Source organism: Carlito syrichta, unplaced genomic scaffold (genome assembly GCF_000164805.1).
Source record: "Carlito syrichta isolate Samal-C Ts95f unplaced genomic scaffold, Tarsius_syrichta-2.0.1 Scaffold311810, whole genome shotgun sequence".
NCBI classification, from domain to species: domain Eukaryota; kingdom Metazoa; phylum Chordata; class Mammalia; order Primates; family Tarsiidae; genus Carlito; species Carlito syrichta.
Genome location: NW_007255906.1, coordinates 264,058 through 282,408, shown reverse-complemented (window position 1 = coordinate 282,408; position 18,351 = coordinate 264,058). Strand labels below are relative to the sequence as shown.

Sequence of the window (18,351 nt, the reverse complement as noted above, 5' to 3'; positions counted from 1 at the left end):
AAATCTCTCTGAACCAAGGCTGCCCTTGGTTAATCAGGGTAGCTTCCTGGACTGATAACTGACTTGTTACTTATGTGCACTACAGGGACAGTTATCCCTATGATGGGAGTCCCCTGATTAGAAAAGGTGATTCAATATTTGTCCCTGACTTTAGCTGAAGCGGTCAATGGTATCACCTTAGCCCTGGAAGGCATTCGGGTCAGTGTCAACTCCCTGGCCACGGTTGGTATGGTTGGCAGACTTGCCCTAGACTTCCCCCTAGTGGGCCACCAGTGGAAATTGTGCAACAGCTAATATTAATATCCTGCTGTACCTGGATTAGTAACTTAGTCAAGTGGAAAGGTCAATATTTGAGAAAGGCACTTGGTTTTCTAAGGTAGACCTTGATGGTTTATGATATTTGTTCAGCCTGTTGAGTTGGGGACCCTGGGGTCAGGACTGAGGTTAATTGTAGGCAGTGTGCATTCTGCTGATTGAATCCTGTTCGTTAAATTAATATTGAGACAAATTGAATTGATTTGGTCTAGCTTGCTGATCAGATTAATCAGAGTGACTGATAAAATGGCATACTCATAGAAAAACTGCCAGAAGTCAAGATTGTATAGAAATGAGAGGTAGATGTTATCAGTAGATTACATCTTCCCTCCACGATCTCTCAAGAGTTTGTGTATGTGTCTTGTAAGCTACAACTATGCAGGCCTTTGTTCCATACTAACTTTCTGAAGAGTTTGCATAGGGAACAAAGGTAGGTGCAAAGCAAAGGACAGGTGTTCATGGGACCTTGACAGGTAAAGATAATGTCTCCCTTTAGTGCAAAGGGAAGGCACACTAGCTGTCAGTCCATAACAAAAGATGTGAATTCTCTAAGCTCTCTTCCTTTTTCCTTTCCTCAAGGCAATACAAAGGATTCACTTGGTCTTCTCTATGTTGCCCTGTGGTAACTGGCGCTTGGGAAACTGCTGTTAAGAAAATGCTGGAACTCTGACCACTGCTATGGCCATACAATAGTTAACACATAATTTTAAAATACTGCAAATAGTTATAGTAAAATAGTTATAGAAAAATGTTGGATCCACTTTTATGAAGGACTGTGTGTGTATTTGCAGTAAATTCAGTGTGTGTCCTTTGTCTGTGCCCCAGGAGTGTCATGTCTTCTGCAACTTATCAGCTTGCAAAAAGAGTAAAATCTGACTTCAGTTTTGATATAATAATGTTCATGTTTTTTCATATTTCTTCATGATTCAATCTCGACAGGTTTTGTATTTCTAGGAATTTGCCCATTTCACCTAGGCTATCCAGTTTATTGATGAATTGTCCATACTACTATTTTAGGGGGTCATTTCAGGGTTTAGCTCATGCCTGGAACACATAGATGCTCAGGACACATTTGGATGAACCTGGGGTAGAGATTTTTGTTTCATATGGCCATTGCTGATGCCACAGGGCAGACTCTCATGTGAGAACTTGCAGTGGTTCAGTGTATGTGGCCTGCAGGCCCACGTGACCCTGTACAATCTTAGATGAAGGCTTCTGACCCTCAGTTTTCTCACACGTAAGATGATAGGTGGCTGAGCTAAGGTGCCCGGGGGGCCTTCCTGCCAGGCTACTGCTATATTGCTGATATCTTGTATCAGGTGGGATGGCCAAACAGTGTGATCCACAGAAAAACAGGACTAAGGCAATCTCAAGGGTAGACCATGTGTTAGACCATAAAACATGTCTTAGTAAATTTTTTTTTATAAAGACAAGGTCTCGCTGTGCTGTCCAATGAACCCAAAAAGATTAATAAAATTGATGACCTTTAGCTAGATTGACTAAGAAAAAAAGAGAAGACTGATTACTAAAATCAGAAATGAAAGTGGGGACTAAAAAAAAGTGGGAACATTACTACCATTCTACAGAAGTAAAGGATTCTAAGAGCACTATAGGTCAGGTGCGGTGGCTCATGCCTGTAATCCCAGCACTTTGGGAGGCAGAGGTGAGAGGATGGCTTGAGCCCAGGAGTTTGAGACCACCTGGGCAACATAGTGAGACCTCATCTCTGCAAAAAAAAAATTAGGCAGGTGTGGTGGCACACGCCTGCAGTCCCAGCTACTTGGAGGCTGATGCAGGAGGATCGCCTGAGCCCAAGAGTCAGAGGCTATGGTGAGCCATGATCACACCACTGCACTCCAGCCTGAGCAACAGAATGAAACCCCAACACACACACATACAAAAGGCCTCTCTTGGCACAGGAATGCTCAGCACATGCTGATGGTCTGTCCTGCATGTAAATTTCTGTTGCCACATTATGCCTGGACTACCACCACCCTCTTCACCCTGACTTTATGAAAATAGTCATGAGTGCCTTTAAATTCAATCACATTAGAGAAGAATTCCAGAAAACCCAGAACCAATACAGAAAACTCATCTTTAGGATTCTATTCTGCTGGAACCATTTCTGGCACAAAAATCTGTGTCAGATCCAACCAGAGAAGCAGAATCAGTAGGATATATATTAAGAGATTTATTGCAAGGAATTGACTTCAGTGATTCTAAGGGCTGAATAGTCACTTCCAAAATCTGAAGGGTAGGCTGTCAGGAAAGGCAGGCTGTCAGGACCTCTGACCAAGGGCTGAGTTGCTGTCCACAGGCAGAATTTCTTTTTCTCAGGGAAGTCTTAGATCTGCTCTTTAGGCCTTCTGACTGATCAAGTCAGGCCTCCCCAATTATCTGGAATAATCTCACTTACTTAGTCAACTGAGTATGGACTTTAGTCACATCTACAAATACCTTCACAGTAATACCTAGACTAGTGTCTAGGGGATTATAGCCTAGACAAGTCAACATATAGAAAGACTGTTCCACCTGCTGCATATAAATTGGCTCAGGGACTTGGGATCAGCCCTCACCCTTTTCCCACTGGCACACAGACTCCCACACTAAGGGTTGGGGTGTCCCATCTATTTAACTTCAAATCCACCTACACAAGCAGTGCCTGGGCATTTTTTTGAAAATTGAAATAAAAGTCACATAACCTAAAATGAACATTTAAAAGTATACAATTCAGTGGTATTTAGTACATTCAGTGTTGTGTACCTATCACTTCTATCTAGTCCCAAAACATTACCAATACCCCAGAAGGAAACCTTGCACCCAGTAAGCAGTCACTCCCCATCCCACTCTCCTGCTGCCTGACCATTTTAAAACCAATATAGACAGCAACATTATCAGGGAGAACATAGACACCTTAAACCTGCTACACTTGCTAATCTGCTTGGGGCAGAGGTATCCTCCAAGTCCCAAGGCAGACAGAAGATGAAGCCAGCTACTCTTTCATGATTGTGGGGCTGTAGTTGGGTTTGACAGATTCAGCAAGCTCCTGTGCGTACATCTCGTATCTGCCGGTCATCTGGAAGCAAAACAGACATTACTTTAGTGGTTCCTGTTTTATAAACGCCCTCACATACTTGCCGCCACCTCTTGCCACAGGAGGGCAGCCGTGGGACAGGAATGTATCAGGAAGGCTGATTGATGGGACGACTTCAGACTAATACAGACAAACAACCCTTGTGTGACCTCTCCACACTGATTCCGGTGCTGTGGTGAAGTTCACGGATGCTATGATGACTCACACAGCCCAGCCTTGCCTGCTGTGACCTCTGTGACCTGTCTAGAAGGTGTGGTCTTCCCTGAGGCAGGAGGAAGGAGGGTTGTCTTGTAGCCTGCAACACAGGGAACCCAGAGAAAGGCATGACCTGCTCCAGGTCGCCAGCCAGGAGGGGAGAAGGCCAGGATCTGAACCAGGGTCTCCTGGTTGGGTCTGGAAAGTCCACCCAGAATGCTTATACCTGGCACACCCTCCCTTCCTCCTTTCCCAAGACGAGCTCCTTCCAAAAGACTCAACATAAGCACATGCCCATCACCACAGCTGAGAGGGTTTCTGCTTCTAACAAGTGTCTAATGAGAAAACATTTGGTTTATTGTTCTTCATGATACTTGTTAAAAGAGTTGGCCAGTGTTCTTGGTTCTGACCTCTGATTTGGGTGGAACCTTGCATTTATCTGAGCTGCCCAGGAAGAGGACAAACAGGTCTCTCATGGGCAATACCTTGTCTGATAAAGATCTGAGACTGAGGGGACGTGCCCAAGGACTCACTTAAGTGAGCAAGAGAGCAAGGCCTAGAGCCCATGTCTGGCTGGACTGGAAGCCCTGGAGTCCTCCCAGTCACACCGGGAGAAGTCATTTAATAACATGACATTTGCTGTATGATTTGCTCATAAATGGGTGCTGATTTGATAGAAATACTGGGGACATGAATACAGCAAACCCTGAAGCCATGAGCCCTTCAGAGAGGTCCCATTCCAGCAGGGTAGGCACCTCTGCTCCTCTTAGACTCCTAAGAGGAGTCTTAGGAGTCAAGGCATTAGGTCTCAGAGGCAGCATGGGACCTTCAAGTGAAGCCTCTCACTTTACAGCTGGGAGCACTAAGGCATGGAAGCAGAAGGGGCATGTAAGCAAGGTGACTGAGCAAGGCAGTGCCAGAGCCAGGCCTAGGTTCCACTTCTCTGGAGGACCCATTTCCTGCTATTGTCAAGACCTAGGCTGTGGGGCCTGGCCACAGGCAGAACCAGACACACACATTTATCTTGTGATAACTACAAATGCCTGGAAGGAAAAAAGGATTAGAGAAGCCAATCTACTCCATTTTCTGGACAAATGAAATTGAGATTAATTTGTTCGAAGGTGCCCAGAATCTAAATCAGATGACAGAATTGATTGTAGCCTGCTGCTTGTGCATCTTCTGTTCCAGTGGTTCCTCCCTGGAGCCAGCAATGAGGCAAAGACCTGGCCCTCTGCTCAACACAGAGCCCTTGGGTGGGGAGGGCAAACTCAGCAACAGCGGTTCCCAGGCCTGAGGACAGGACAGGAGCAAAACAAAGGAGCAGGCAATAGTGGGCCTAGGGACTGACCTTGAAGTTCCAGACATCATTCATCTGCCGACAGAGGTTGAGGTCAAGCTCGGCAACCAGCAGCCCATCCAGGCTACGGGACAGCCCAGGAGTCCGGCTGCTATCAGGGGCTGCCACGTAGCTTGAGCCATAAAAATAGCCAAAGTCCTTGTGAGCTTTAAAGGAACAAAGGAGAGGAACTGTGAACTTGTGTAGATGCACTGTGGGCTTTGCAGAGGAATAGGAATATCATAGCATGCCCAGGACAAGGTGTCCACACCACCTTCCCCAGTGTCTACCATATGCTGAAGCCCAAAGGACCTGTCTCCCTCCTCAGGTTTAATGGCCCAGAAAGTTGCTGCAAAGGTCCCCCTTGCATTGCTCCCCTCTGACCCTGGGAAAATGTCCAAATGTCACCCTTGTACAGGTGTTGGCCATTAGCACCCAGCATAGGCCACCCACAGCCCAAGGGAGTCACACATTCTAGGGGTTTCCTGTGTGGCCCCACATGTGAGCTGGAGGCTCTGCTCTCACCTGCTTTGCCAGCTGCAACACCCTCTCCCTCCCTCCATACCTTGGTCTCTTCACCAGTCAGGGAGGGCTAACAGCCACCCTGCAGGCGTGTAAGGAGCAGGTGGGGCAGGGCAGGGCCTAGTACAGCCCAGACACAGCAAGCACCCAGTGGATACTCACTTCCCTGCCTCTTCCACACCTCTGTCTTCAGGACACTAACTGGGATCAGAGACCCTGGAAATCGAGGCCCTCAAGTCGGGGGAACTGGGACCTTTCAGGAAGTATTTTCCTGGTGGACACTGAGCTAGTTTAAATACCTCCTTGGTCAGGAGAGCAGCTCCTACCTCCCACACCCTGGGCCAGAAATGTGGGACCTGGGATGTGGGGTTCTTAGTAGATGTGAGGTGGTAAGTGGTATGTGCCCTCAGATCAAAACAAGCTGTGGACTCTAGGAACCCAGGGCAATGCATGTCACTGCTCTGGGGGCACTTGTACAGTTGAGGGGGGACAAGGACAAAGGCAAAGAAGGAAGGAGGTACAGACTGGATGAGAGCCCCTACCCCTTCAGGGAGCTCACAAAGGGCTACTCCACATCTCCTTGGTCTATCTTTACACCTGTCCTAGAGGAGGAATGAAGTCTGACTCACTCCCCAAGTCCAGGACTGCCTATCCCAGGTCATACCCAGACTCCTACGCTACAGGAAGTAAAGCAGAGAGGAGCCAGAGTATCCTTCTTGGTGCCAGGAATGTAGTCATGGTCTCGGTGCCAGGAATGTAGTCATGGTTTTCCTGCCCGAGGAAGCAGAAAAAGGAGGGGAGAGGGAGGCCCACTCCTCGACTGAAGTCACCATGGAAATTCATGGAACATACCTTTCTTTCCATCTCCAGAGGTAAACTCATTCGGGAAGTGCTCCTGTGAAATAAGATCAAGGTAAGGAGACGCCTCTAGGTGGCACTACCACTACATTCATTCCAGATCATTCAGCCAGACCAAGCGCAGCAATCAGACTGGGCGGAGTTAGTTAAGAAACAGTAAGTGAGATGGAATGGTCTGTACTTGCTGGGCAATCAACAAGTACTTATTAAATGTCCCTGTGAGCACCAGCACTGGCAGCCAGTGGGGAAATGGACAAGCAAGGCAAAGACCAGGACGACTTTGCCTTTGGGGAGTTCAGAATCTGGGAGAAAAAGAAGACACTGGGCGCAGACTGGTTCTCAGGGCTGTGGCAGGCACCTGAGGTAGGCCTGCCCGAAGTCATAAAACCCCAGTCTGGGTCTGTGAAGGCAGTGAGGAGGTGGGGTGGGTCCACACGTTGCTTTCAATATCTTCCCCAAAGCCTAAAGGAAACTGCATCAAGCTGTGATGGGGATACACAGGCTAATTAAAATACCAGGTTTCAGCCGGGCTCGGTGGCTCAGCCTGTAATCCCGTGCCTTTGGGAGGCTGAGGTGAGTGGATTGCCTGAGCCCGCGGGTTCGAGACCCGTCTGGGCAGCGAGACCTCATCTCTACAATAAATCAAAAAATCAGCCGGGCGTGGTAGCGCAAGCCTGTAATTCCGGCTACTCGGAAGGCTGAGGCGGGAGGATCGCCGGAGCCCAGCAGATCGAGGCTGCGGTGGCCGGGAGCGGCCACTGCACTCCAGTCTGGGCGACCGAGTGAGACTCCGACTCAAAAAAAAAAAAAAATACCAGGTTTCTTTATGTTGCTAGAAAGCAGAGCTAGTTAGTGTGGAAACCTTGGTTTGCTCAAACTGATCAGATCCTTTGATTAGAGCCTGACATCTGATTAGTAAGAATGAAGAAGAGGATTATTACATAATAAATGCATTGTGTTTGGCAGTCAAAATCATTTGGTATTTGGGGTCAACAAGAAAAAAAAAGAAACAAGAGGCTGAGATGGGAGGATCACGTAAGTCCAGGCTGGGCAACATAGAAAAGGCCTTGTCCCTACAAAACAATTTTAAAAAATCAGTGGAATGTGGTGTTGTACACCTGTAGTTCCAGCTGCCTGGGAGGCTGTGGTAGGAGGATGACTTCAGCCCAGGCGTTTGAGGCTGCAGTGAGCCATAATCACACCACTGTACTCTAGTCTGCAAGACAGAGAGAGATGTCTCTAAAAAAAGAAAAAGAAACTGGACACTTGAAGGTGATAGGGTGAGAATCACCACATCAAAGATCCTTTCAAAACAGTTTCAGCTAAAAAACAGAAAAAAATAGGAGGATGACATAGTGAGCTCTTTAAGAGCAACAAATCCAAACAGTCTTTCCCCTTCTGGGATTTGTGGCATGTGCACAGAGGGGATGGGGAGAAGAGATGTGACATATCCCCACCAGGACCCTCAGATGGTGGCTCCCCTCCTCAGCCAGACCTCCGGGACTCACCTTGCCCACGCGGTTGATGGCACAGGTAAAGCAGTGATTGGCAATGGCTGCGTTTCTGGCCTCGATAGGCCATAAGGACTCGCTGTAAGGGAGGAACAAGAGAGAGGAGGTTGGCCATTTCCCAGCCAGATTTAGTGGATGCTCAGCCCTGAGCGGCAGCCAGACTACAGGCTTTCCTAGGGCTGTGATAGGGCAGCCAGGGAGACTCATTGTACCTATGAGTCACACTCCAAACGTGCAAGCAGGCTGGCTTGTCCTCAGCACTTTGCCTAGGCCCTAACAGTCTTTTGGGGATGGCCTGCTGCAGGCAGAAACCACATAGTCGTGGTCTGTCAGAAGTGTTGGAAAGCCCTGAGCCACAGTTTCCTTTTCTGAAACATCCTCAAAGGAAGACTGTGAAGAGTAAATGACCGTGCAGATGAAGCTCCACATGGCAGGACTGGCATAACCCACCTCCTTTTCTTCTCCTAGGAACCCACCTTCTGGGCTGTGCAGAACCTCTTCTGGTAAATGCCAGAAGGGAGCTGGGAGCCTGGCAAGCTTATGAGGCCTGCGAGGGCTGAGTACGGGCTCTAACTGCCCTACTCTAATTTTCCTGCCCTCCTGTGCTGCCTTGCAAAGCAGTCTCCAAAGAGAAGATTTCAGGCTAAGTAGAAAAGAAAGCAACTTGGGTAATAGGAGTCAGATTCTACAAGAATCACCTTCTCTAAGCTAGTTCCTATTTCCCAGTGCCTTCCCATTTTTCTCTTCTGAAACCCAAGTCTCTAAGTAGGTAGGGTCTCCTTAGTTCTCTGGCTGGGGGGCGGGGCAGCCCAGGAGGGAGGTACCCACAGGCTCAACTGAGCTATAGGCCTTCCTTAGTTCACCACCCACAAAGGGAAACTGCGGTGGGAAACCCAGCCCCAACCGGATCTGGTCCTTCTCCAGCTTGCCATGTACCATGGAACCCAGTGGGCTGTCTTGTCACAAATTATTTCTTGTCTGTGGAACATCATTAAGACTCTGGATTGATAGGAGTAATGCCCACTTAGAAACACTGAGTTACTGGGAGCAAAATGCACTGGAATCTTCCTTCCTGTCAGCGTGCACCTGGTTTAAACCAGGGAGTAGGTGGAAGGGGTGGGTGCTTGTCACAAGCCTATTTCTCAGGAGGATTTACAAGTCTGGGGGAAAAAAAAAATCACAGGCTTGATTGAGGGGACTTATTTTGCTGCTTTTTTCCCCCAGCTGTTAAGGCAAGCTGACAAAACTTTTCAGAAACGATTTTTACAGAAACACACCAGTAAATGACATTTTCAGGAATTAAATAGACACTTGCAGGGTGATTGCCATAAACATCTTTCTCACAATTCTCTAGGGAGGTGTTCTGCATAGGACCCAAACCCACAGCTGGCAATAAATTTATGCTCTCAAAACAACCAGGGGAAAGGAAGAAGGGGCTCATGAGAGCCCAGTGTGTTTGGGAATTATGAAGAGCTCATGGGGGATGGGGATATTTGCTGTATTCCCAGTGTGGCATACACAAACCCCTAAAAATAATCATAGTGAGAAAGCAAGATGCAGTGAGGGGATGGGACGGCGACTTTCCGATTAATATACATAGGTGGTAGAAATCTTCAGTCACTCAGGCAGCAAGGAACACATCCTGGGATTGTCAAAATGATTCAATCAAAAAGCACCCAGGCCAGGTGCGATGGTTCACACCTATAATCCCAGAACTTTGGGAGGCTGAGGTGAGAGGATTGCCTGAGCCCACGGGTTTGAGACCAGCCCGGGCAACTTGGTGAGACCTCATCTCCACAATAAATCAAAAGATTAGCCAGGCATGGTGGCACATGCCTGTAGTTACAGCTACTTGAAGGGCCCAGCAGGTCAAGGCCACCGCACTCCAGCCTGGGCAACAGAGTGAGACTCTGACTTTAAAAAAAAAAAAAAAAAAAAGCACCCAGACTCCACTGTGTGCTTAGAACTGTAGGACTCAAAAATGAACAAGAACATTCTGCCAACCACGGTGTGCATGCATACATGTGTGTCTGTCTATCTCTGATATAGAGACAAAAGATGCCAGATCAGAGTATGGATGGTTATAGAATGCTTGTGTGCAACTGGTGGAGATTTGCCCAGCACTGTACTTAAAAACACTATCAATTCCACAAGTAATCACTTATTATTTTAGGAAAATCACCCAGGATTCTACCGTCTTAATAAATCCCTTGTTGCCATTTTCCCACACTCCGTGACCAACTTCGTCCACAGGCAATAACATTTTACAGAATTCTAGCCACAGCTTGGATATATCTTTTTCTTGCTCACAGGCTTTTGTCTTTGTCTTCACAATGACTCTTTTTAGTGGCTGTACAATGACCCATGGAAGAGATGGGCTGCATTGTACTGATGCTGGACGCTTACTCTCCTGCCAGCTTTTCTCCTAAGTAATGCTGCCGTGAACACCTTCAAACACACACTGCCTTCCCTCCTTTCTTATATCACTCCTTCACACTGCACAGTTCTAGGACTATCATTATCTGGCTACAGAGTGTGAGCATAACAGGAGCGGATGAAACACTGCTTCCCAAAAAAACCTGTTATGGCTTTTCTTTTTTTTAGTTGGAGTCTCATTCTGTTGCCCAGGCTGGAGTGCAATGGCATGCTCATGGCCACCGCACCCTTGACCCTGCTGGGCACAGGCGATCCTTCCACCTCAGCCTTCCAAGTAGCTGGAACTACAGACATGCACTAACATGCCCAGCTAATTTTTTATTTATTGTGGAAACGAGCTCTTGCCAAGTTGCCCGGGCTGGTCTCGAACCTGCAGGCTCAGGCAATCTACTCGCCTTGGCTTCCCAAAGTGCTGGGATTACAGGCTAAGCCACCAAGCCTGGCCTGTTATAGTTTTTACTGCCAGCCTCACCACACCCTGGAAAGCCAAGGGCTGAATGATTTTTGGTTGAGGAAGAAAAATCAATCATTTTTAATAAGCCTAATAGGCTGCTGAGGACATAAGCAATTATATGTATATTACACTGGGGTGCTTCTGTTTGCCTAACTGGGGTTGATATAAGCCTAAGATAGCGAGGTCAGGGAGGGCCTCTGCACATGAGGCGAGGTAACCATCTGAGTCTGTGGGCACAGCTCTGCCTGTCCTGGCCCAAAAGCCAGTTCAAGTCTGAGCCCAGCAGGTCGAGGGCGCCCAGGTCATGAGATTCAGGTTCCTCTAAGGACCTCTGCAGGGAGATGGAGCTCACTGAATGTATTATACAGAGCCGGCAGAAGGGTGCTGCTCTAGTGGGTGGCCCCAAGGTTCTGCCCAGGCCTGGTGGCTGGATGACCAGTAAGCATCCCACCCATGGCCACCAAGAGTCTCCGGTATATTTTCCACGGGCCAACTCTAAGGTAAGAGTGAGGCCTGATTTTCTTCTTCTATCCTCCTGGACACAGATCAGACCTCCAGGTGCACAGACAGGTGTGATGAACCTGAAGTAGTAGACTGAAGGTTGCATTCTGGCTTGGGAAGGGAGGGAATGTCACTCTCAAGAACAGGGCACTGCAGTGTAATGTCACATTTTGACATTTAGAAGATATCTGAAATTTAGTCAAGAATGAAAACAAGAAAGACAGGCGTGGACTGACAGAGAACTCAAAGTTGCCCACCTGAACTCTCCCTACCGCCCCTCACAGGACAGGCATACTCCTGTTCTGCTGTGGACACTGGCAACCAAGACCACAGTGAAAGTCAGAACCTCCTGCCCCAGGAATCCTGCTTGGGAGGAAGTGAGTTGGGAAGTAAACTATTTGCACATAAATTCCTAGAGCTCTGTTACTTGTGATGATGCGGAATTGGAAACCACCCAAATGCTCAGCCACTGGGGAGAAAGAAGCAGAAGAGCAGTCATGCAGGCTCTGCTTAGCTCACTCAATGACCTTATTAAATGAGGGGCAGCCAGGCGCAGTGGCTCATGCCTATAATCCCAGCACTTTGGGAGGCGAAGGCAGGAGCATTGCTTGAGCCCAGGAGTTTGAGACTAGCCTAGGTAACATAGTTAGACCTTGTTTCTACAAAAAATAAAAAACTTAGCATGGTGGCATGTGACTGTAATTCCAGCTACTTGGGAGGCTGAGGCGAGACGATTGCTTGAGCTCATGAGGTTGAGGCTGTAGTGAGCTATGTTCATGCCACTGTACTCCAGCCTGAGTGACAGAGTGAGACTCTGATCTCTTAAGGGTCCTCTTCGCTCCAACTCCCTCATTTGCTTCTTCTCTTGTCCAGAAGTCTGCCCTCCCCAGGAAGGAAGACACTACAGATATGAGGACTAGGAACCCACAGGCCCTGTCCAGGAGCTAATGCTGGCCAAGAAGCTACCATGCTCCAGGCACTCAGACATGAGGCTTTTTAATCCTGATGACTTTGGGGGATGGTGGGGGCATATTATTTTAATCTCAGGGTTCAGAATCATAGCAAAGGTTGGTGTTTTACAGTAGACCAGCTCTTGTAAGGTGGGGGGGGGCAGGGGTCTGTTAATTGTCATCTTGAGAATTATTTTCACTGGAAAGTTGGTTAAATGTATAACATACAATCTCAGGGCTCAGATCTATTAGGCATCCTGGTGGTCCTACCCTCCTGCTGCAGTTTACCAAACCCATCTCTGAGCCCCATGGCCCAGCCTTGGGTCTGAGATGACTGGGCCCAGGAAGTCGCCCCAGATCCTGCCCACTGAGTGACCTGAGTGTTCCGATGGTGGCTGAGGGGTTGAAGATGATCTCGGCTCCATTGATGCTGTACATGAGCCAGTTGAGAGGGTGGTGCCGCCCGTAGCAAATATTCACCGCAATCTTTCCAAACTGTGTCTGGAACACGGGGTGGCCCAGGTTTCCCTCCATGTAGTAAGTTGACTGAAAAACAAAGGGCCATATAGTGACACCTCTGACCTATAAAACTTCCCTTTCCTTAAACTTGGCAGAAAAACTGAAATATTGCCTGTAGTCTAAAAGTCACAGCCTTGAGTGGGACTCTACATTAAGTTCCAGAATTTCAATATGTTAAAACAAAAACAACCCCAAAAAACCCAGACACAATAACATGCCAACCCCAAGGGAGAAATCACTGTGGCTTAAGCATTTTCCACATTCCTTTGTAGCATGTCAAAAATTCCCCAAAGCAACTTTCCACACTATTTCAAGGATAAACTCTGGTGAGGTTTCAATCATGGTACAACCAAAGGCTCAGGTTTGGTCGATGCTAACATGAGTTGGTCAACGTCCTCACCAACCACACATCCTTATATAGAATGTTAGAGCTGAAGGGACCTAGAGCTTATCCAGAGCAAACTGTCTCAGAGGAGAAAACTGTCTATCGAATGGGCATGTAACTGGCCCAGTTAATTAAGGTCAAATCTGCGAGTGGAGCCCACATCCTGAAAGTCCTCTTTTATCCACAAACGTGTCTTGGGCATTCTGCCTGGGGTTATGGAGGTCCCTGTGAGGCAGGCAGACTGGACCCTATCCTCCCATCCCTGCCTTTCCACCCGCCTCTTGGAGTGTCCACCCTGGGACATTATCCCAGACAGCAATGAGGGATGCTAGAGGGAAAGTCAGGGGCCCAAACAGATTTGCTTCAGGAGCCTTTGCCTCCTTCCATTGGTTTCAGAATTGGTCAGGGTCAGGCAACAACCAGGATGTGTGCACAGACTGGACACCAAAACAGACGCTGCTGTGCTGAGACAAGCCCTGTGCTATCTACAGGGAGCTAAAGATTAATCCCAGGGTAAACAGGTGAGGGGCACATCTTCCCACCCCATCTCTAGCTGTTACTGAGAAACACCAGGTTCTTCTTTTTCTCCTGGGAACCTCATTTAGCCCTGTTGACTGTCTGCCTGACCAGCCTGAGAATGGCTGGGACCCCCACGATCAGGGAAGGAGGTCAAAGGCTAGGAATATCACATCCTGAGCAACTGTATTAATTGCAAATCAAGTTCAGATTTAGTATTTTAAGTATTAGGTGGTGTTCATGTCCCTCTTTCACATATCCACCCCCTCTCCCTTACCCACTCATGGGTTGGCATTAACCAATCAAAAAGGCTTCCTGACTTATGTACTTATCATGAGCATGAGCACAAGAAGTCCCGTGTAATGCACAGGTACACAGACATGCACATTCACCTACTATCACCTGACATACAAACACAGGCCACTTCAGACCCCACATGAGCCATGAACAGGAAATGCCACCCTCCAAACAAGGACTGGGCTGTGGTAGGCTAGGAGCTCAGAGCCTAAAAGGAACTGTAGGAATCATTTCATGTTTGTACACTATTTATTTATTTTTATTTACTTATTTTTATTTAATTTATATACCAGCCAGGTGTGATGGCTCATGCCTGTAATCTCACCACTTTAGGGGGAAGAGGCGAGAGGACTGCCTGAGCCCAGGGATACAAGAGCAGTCTGGGCAACTTGACTTCATCTCTACAATAAATCAAAAAATTAGCCAGAAGGATTGCCTGAGCCCAGTAGGTCAAGGCAGGGTGACCATAAGTGTGCCACTGTATTCCAACCTGGGTGACACAGTAAGACTCCGATTCAAGAAAAAAAAAAATGCCAGGCATAGTAGTTTGTGCCTATAGTTCCAGCTACTTGGAAGGTTGAGGTGGAAGGATCTCCTGAGCCCAGCAGATTGAGGCTGCGGTGGTTGTGAGCATGCCACTGCCCTCTAGCCTGGGTGACAGAATGAGACTCCAACTAAAAAAAAAAATTTATATACCATTTACTTCAAAGAAGACTTTCAGGAAGCCAAATCAGGTTATATTTAAATGTATACACACACACATATATATATAACTACATGTATGTGTGTGTGTAGCACAGTGGGGTGTATTTGTGTGTGTGTGTGTTAATATACGCACACACACAAATACACCCCACTGTGCTAAAGACTCTTCCAAGAGTCCCATCTAGTCCCATGCACCTATATGAGGCAGGGCAATGTCAGGAGACCCTCTGAGCACCATAGCCACACTGTGTTCCAGTAGGGTGTGCAGGACATAGAACATGATGCAACACAGAACTTCCCCCACAGAAAGGCCCACGGAGATTGACAAAGGGGTGAGTGGAGTGTGCTGGTCAACTGATGGGTAGCTCACCTCATTGAAATCACCCACTCTGGGTATGTGGTTCTTCCTAGTCTTTCCCAGGACTGCTCCAGAATTGGAGATCACCACAGCTGTGTTCCACAAAACATCCCCATGTTCTCCATCTCGTTCCAGGATGGGGGACACTACCACCATGTCATGCTTCTTTGCCAGCTGGAAAAAAGGGGAGTATAAGCAGAGTCTCACTTTCAGACAAATTGTCACAGCTCTTTTATTAAAGAAGAATGATCCTACTAAATAATCTGGCTTGGGTCAGAGCTACTACTTGCATTTGTTGTTTAGAATACTAAATGCCCTGACGTTCATACTTAGTTAAATAACAATAATCGTTGTCCTTGTGCACTGCTGGTGGGATTATAAAATGGTGCAGCCACACTAGAAAGCCATATGGAGGGTCCTCAAAAAATTAAACACATGGCCGGGCGTGGTAGCTTAAGCCTGTAATTCCAGCACTTTGGGAGGCCGAGGTGAGGGGCTTGCCTGAGCCCACGAGTTTAAAAACAGCCTGGACAACTTGGCGAGACCTCATCTCTACAATAAATCAGAAAAAAAAAAAATTAGCCAGGCGAGGTAGCATGTGCCTCTATTTCTGGTTACTTGGAAGGCTGAGGCAGAAGGATTGCTGGAGCCCAGCAGGCTGATGCTGGGGTGGCTGTGAGCATGCCACTGTACTCCAGCCATGGGAAATAAAAGGGGCTGAGTGAGACTACAACTCAAAAAAAAAAAATATTAAACACAGAATTAGCATATGATCTGGCAATCCCACTTCTGGGTACACACCCAAAAGAATTGAAAGCAGGGTCTCAAAGAGATATTTGCATACCCATGTTCCTAGCAGCATTATCACAATAGCCAAGAGATGAAAGCAATCCAAATGTCCATCAATGGTTGAATAGATAAACCAAATGTAGTATATACATACCATGGAAAATTATTCAGTCTTAAATAGGAAGGAAGTCCTATCATGGACTACAACAAGGATAAACCTTAAAGACATTATGCTAAATAAAATGTTACAAAAGACAAATATGCCTATATGATTACATTTATATAACGTACCTAGAGTAGTCAAATTCACAAAAACAGAAAGTGAACTGGTGGTTACTAAGGGCTGGGGAAATGGGGAGCTATTTTTTAAACGGATATAGAGTCTCAGATTTGCAAGTTGCAAAAGTTCTAGAGATCTGTTGCACAACAATGTGAATAAACTTCACATGACTGAACTTTCCACTTAAAAATGGTTAAGAAGGCTGCGTGTGCTCAAGCCTGTAATCCCAGCACTTTGGAAGGCCGAGGCAAGAGGATTGCCTGAGCCCGCAGGTTAGAGACCAGCCTGGGTAACATGGTGGGACCTCATCTCTACAATAAATAAAAAATTAGCCAGGCATGGTAGCATGTGCCTAGTTACAGCTACTTGGAAGGCTGAGGTGGAAGGATCGCTGGAGACCAGCAGGTTGCCACTGGGGTGGCTGTGAGCGTGCCACTGCCTGGGTGGGAGATTAAGACTCCAACCCCCCCCCCAAAAAAGGTTAACAGGGTAAATTTTGTGGTATACATTTTTTACCACACACACACACACAAAAGAATTAATAAGAACCATCAACTTCTCACCTATACCAAAAATAAAGCTCTTTGGCACCAAATCTCTTTTGTCTCAAATGAAAACAAGATCCAGTGACCATCAGGATAAGTGGCCCCAGCCAGTCATTTGTCCTCAGCTTTAACTAACTGCCATTACCTCTGGCCTCAATGACAGGAAAGAGGGAAAGGCATACTCAGCAGGCAACACCAGGAGTTATATTATGGGCAGCCTCGGTCCCCAGATCTGCTGTGAGGCAGACAGGTGTCCCCAGCACCAGCTCTCATTCACACCCATTCTCCAGCTGGGGTCTAAGTTTATTATCTACGACAACCCCCTAACAAGTCCCCTTCCTCTTTTTTCTGTAGCAGTAAATCAACAACCTGGTGAATAAGATAATTTTTTTCCTACAGCCTGAGAACACTGATATTTGTAATCACACCTCAGTATTGATAAAGTCACTATGATTACAGCTCTGCAAAAAACCCCTAAGTATAAGGATAAAGTCTGAAAGAGAATATAGAGAAATAAAAGGAATTCTTTTGTCAGAGTGAGAATAAGGATAACTTACCATTCGTCACCTCTTGGAATGTTACGGGTTTTTCTGATAACAGCCTTATTAAGATATAATTCACATAGCATAAAGTTTATTCAATTGTTTGCTTTGTTGTTTGTTTGAGTCAGGGTCTCCTGTCACCCAGACTAGAGAGCAGTAGCAAGATCCTGGCTCACTGCAGCGTTGGCCTCCTGGACTTAAGTGTCCTCCCATCTCAGCCTCTCAAGTAGCTAGACTACAGACACGCACCACCAGGCCCAGCTAATTTTTCAAAATTTTTATAGAGATGAGGTCTCACAATGTTGTCCAGGCTGGTCTTGAACTCCTGTGCTCAAGTGATCCTCCTGCCTCAGCCTCCCAAAGTGCTGGGATTACAGGCATGAGCAACCATGCCTGGCCAATTATTTGTTTTTTAAGACTGGTTAAGTACAATAATGAGAAGAAGGAGCAGACTACAACAAGGAGTCACTCTTTTAAAGTGTGCGATGCAGTGGTTTTCAGTATATTAACAGAGTTGTGCAACCATTACCACTAATTTTAGAACATTTTTATCACTCTAAACAGAAACCTTGTACCCATTAGCAGCCACTCCCCTTCCCCCTCATCCCCAACCCTTGGCAACCACTAGTCTGCCTTCTGTCTCTATGGATTTGCCTATTCTGGACAGGTCACATAAATAGGATCATACAATACGTATTATGAGGTTTTAATGAAGAAAAATCAAGACCAATTTCTACACTGATGAGACAGGCCATGTATCGAACCTTCTGTAACTCACGCCAACTACAGTGGAGCAAGCAGAGCTCAGGACAAGGAGTTGGCATACCTGATCCCAGATCTCTGTTGCTTACCAGGTGCAAGACTTGCTATGGAAGGCAGACCAGACCACCCTCCCTGGGCTGCAGGTCCTTTGCCTGACAGAGCCATGAAGAGCCCTTCTGGCTCTGAGACTCTCCAATTTTTTTTTGAGTCGGAGTCTCACTCTGTCACCCAGGCCACCGCAGCCTCGACCTGCTGGGCTCAGGCGATCCTTCCGCCTCAGCCTTCCAAGTAGCTGGAACTACAGGCATGTGCCACCACGCTCAGCTAATTTTTTGATTTATTGTAGAGATGAGGTTGCCCAGGCTGGTCTCCAACCCATGGGCTCAGGCAATCCTCTCATCTCGGCCTCCCAAAGTGCTAGGATTATAGGCACAAGCCACTGAGTCTGGCCGAGATTCTCCAATTTTAAGTTAAAGTACAC

General features: G+C 47.1%; 1 protein-coding gene across 1 annotated transcript in view; it reads right to left on the bottom strand.

Moving 5' to 3' along the window:
* Positions 1-2,491: 2,491 nt before the first annotated feature.
* UPB1 (beta-ureidopropionase 1) overlaps positions 2,492-18,351 on the bottom strand; it is a 34,445-nt gene continuing 18,585 nt past the window's right edge. Inside the window, exons 5-10 of the mRNA XM_008069100.2 lie at positions 14,965-15,126; positions 12,549-12,718; positions 7,829-7,910; positions 6,315-6,357; positions 4,953-5,107; positions 2,492-3,391 (exon numbers count right to left, since the gene is read on the bottom strand). Of these exons, the coding sequence (XP_008067291.1) occupies positions 3,308-3,391; positions 4,953-5,107; positions 6,315-6,357; positions 7,829-7,910; positions 12,549-12,718; positions 14,965-15,126 (696 nt within the window). The 3' untranslated portion in view covers positions 2,492-3,307. The remainder of the gene's footprint in view (positions 3,392-4,952; positions 5,108-6,314; positions 6,358-7,828; positions 7,911-12,548; positions 12,719-14,964; positions 15,127-18,351) is intronic.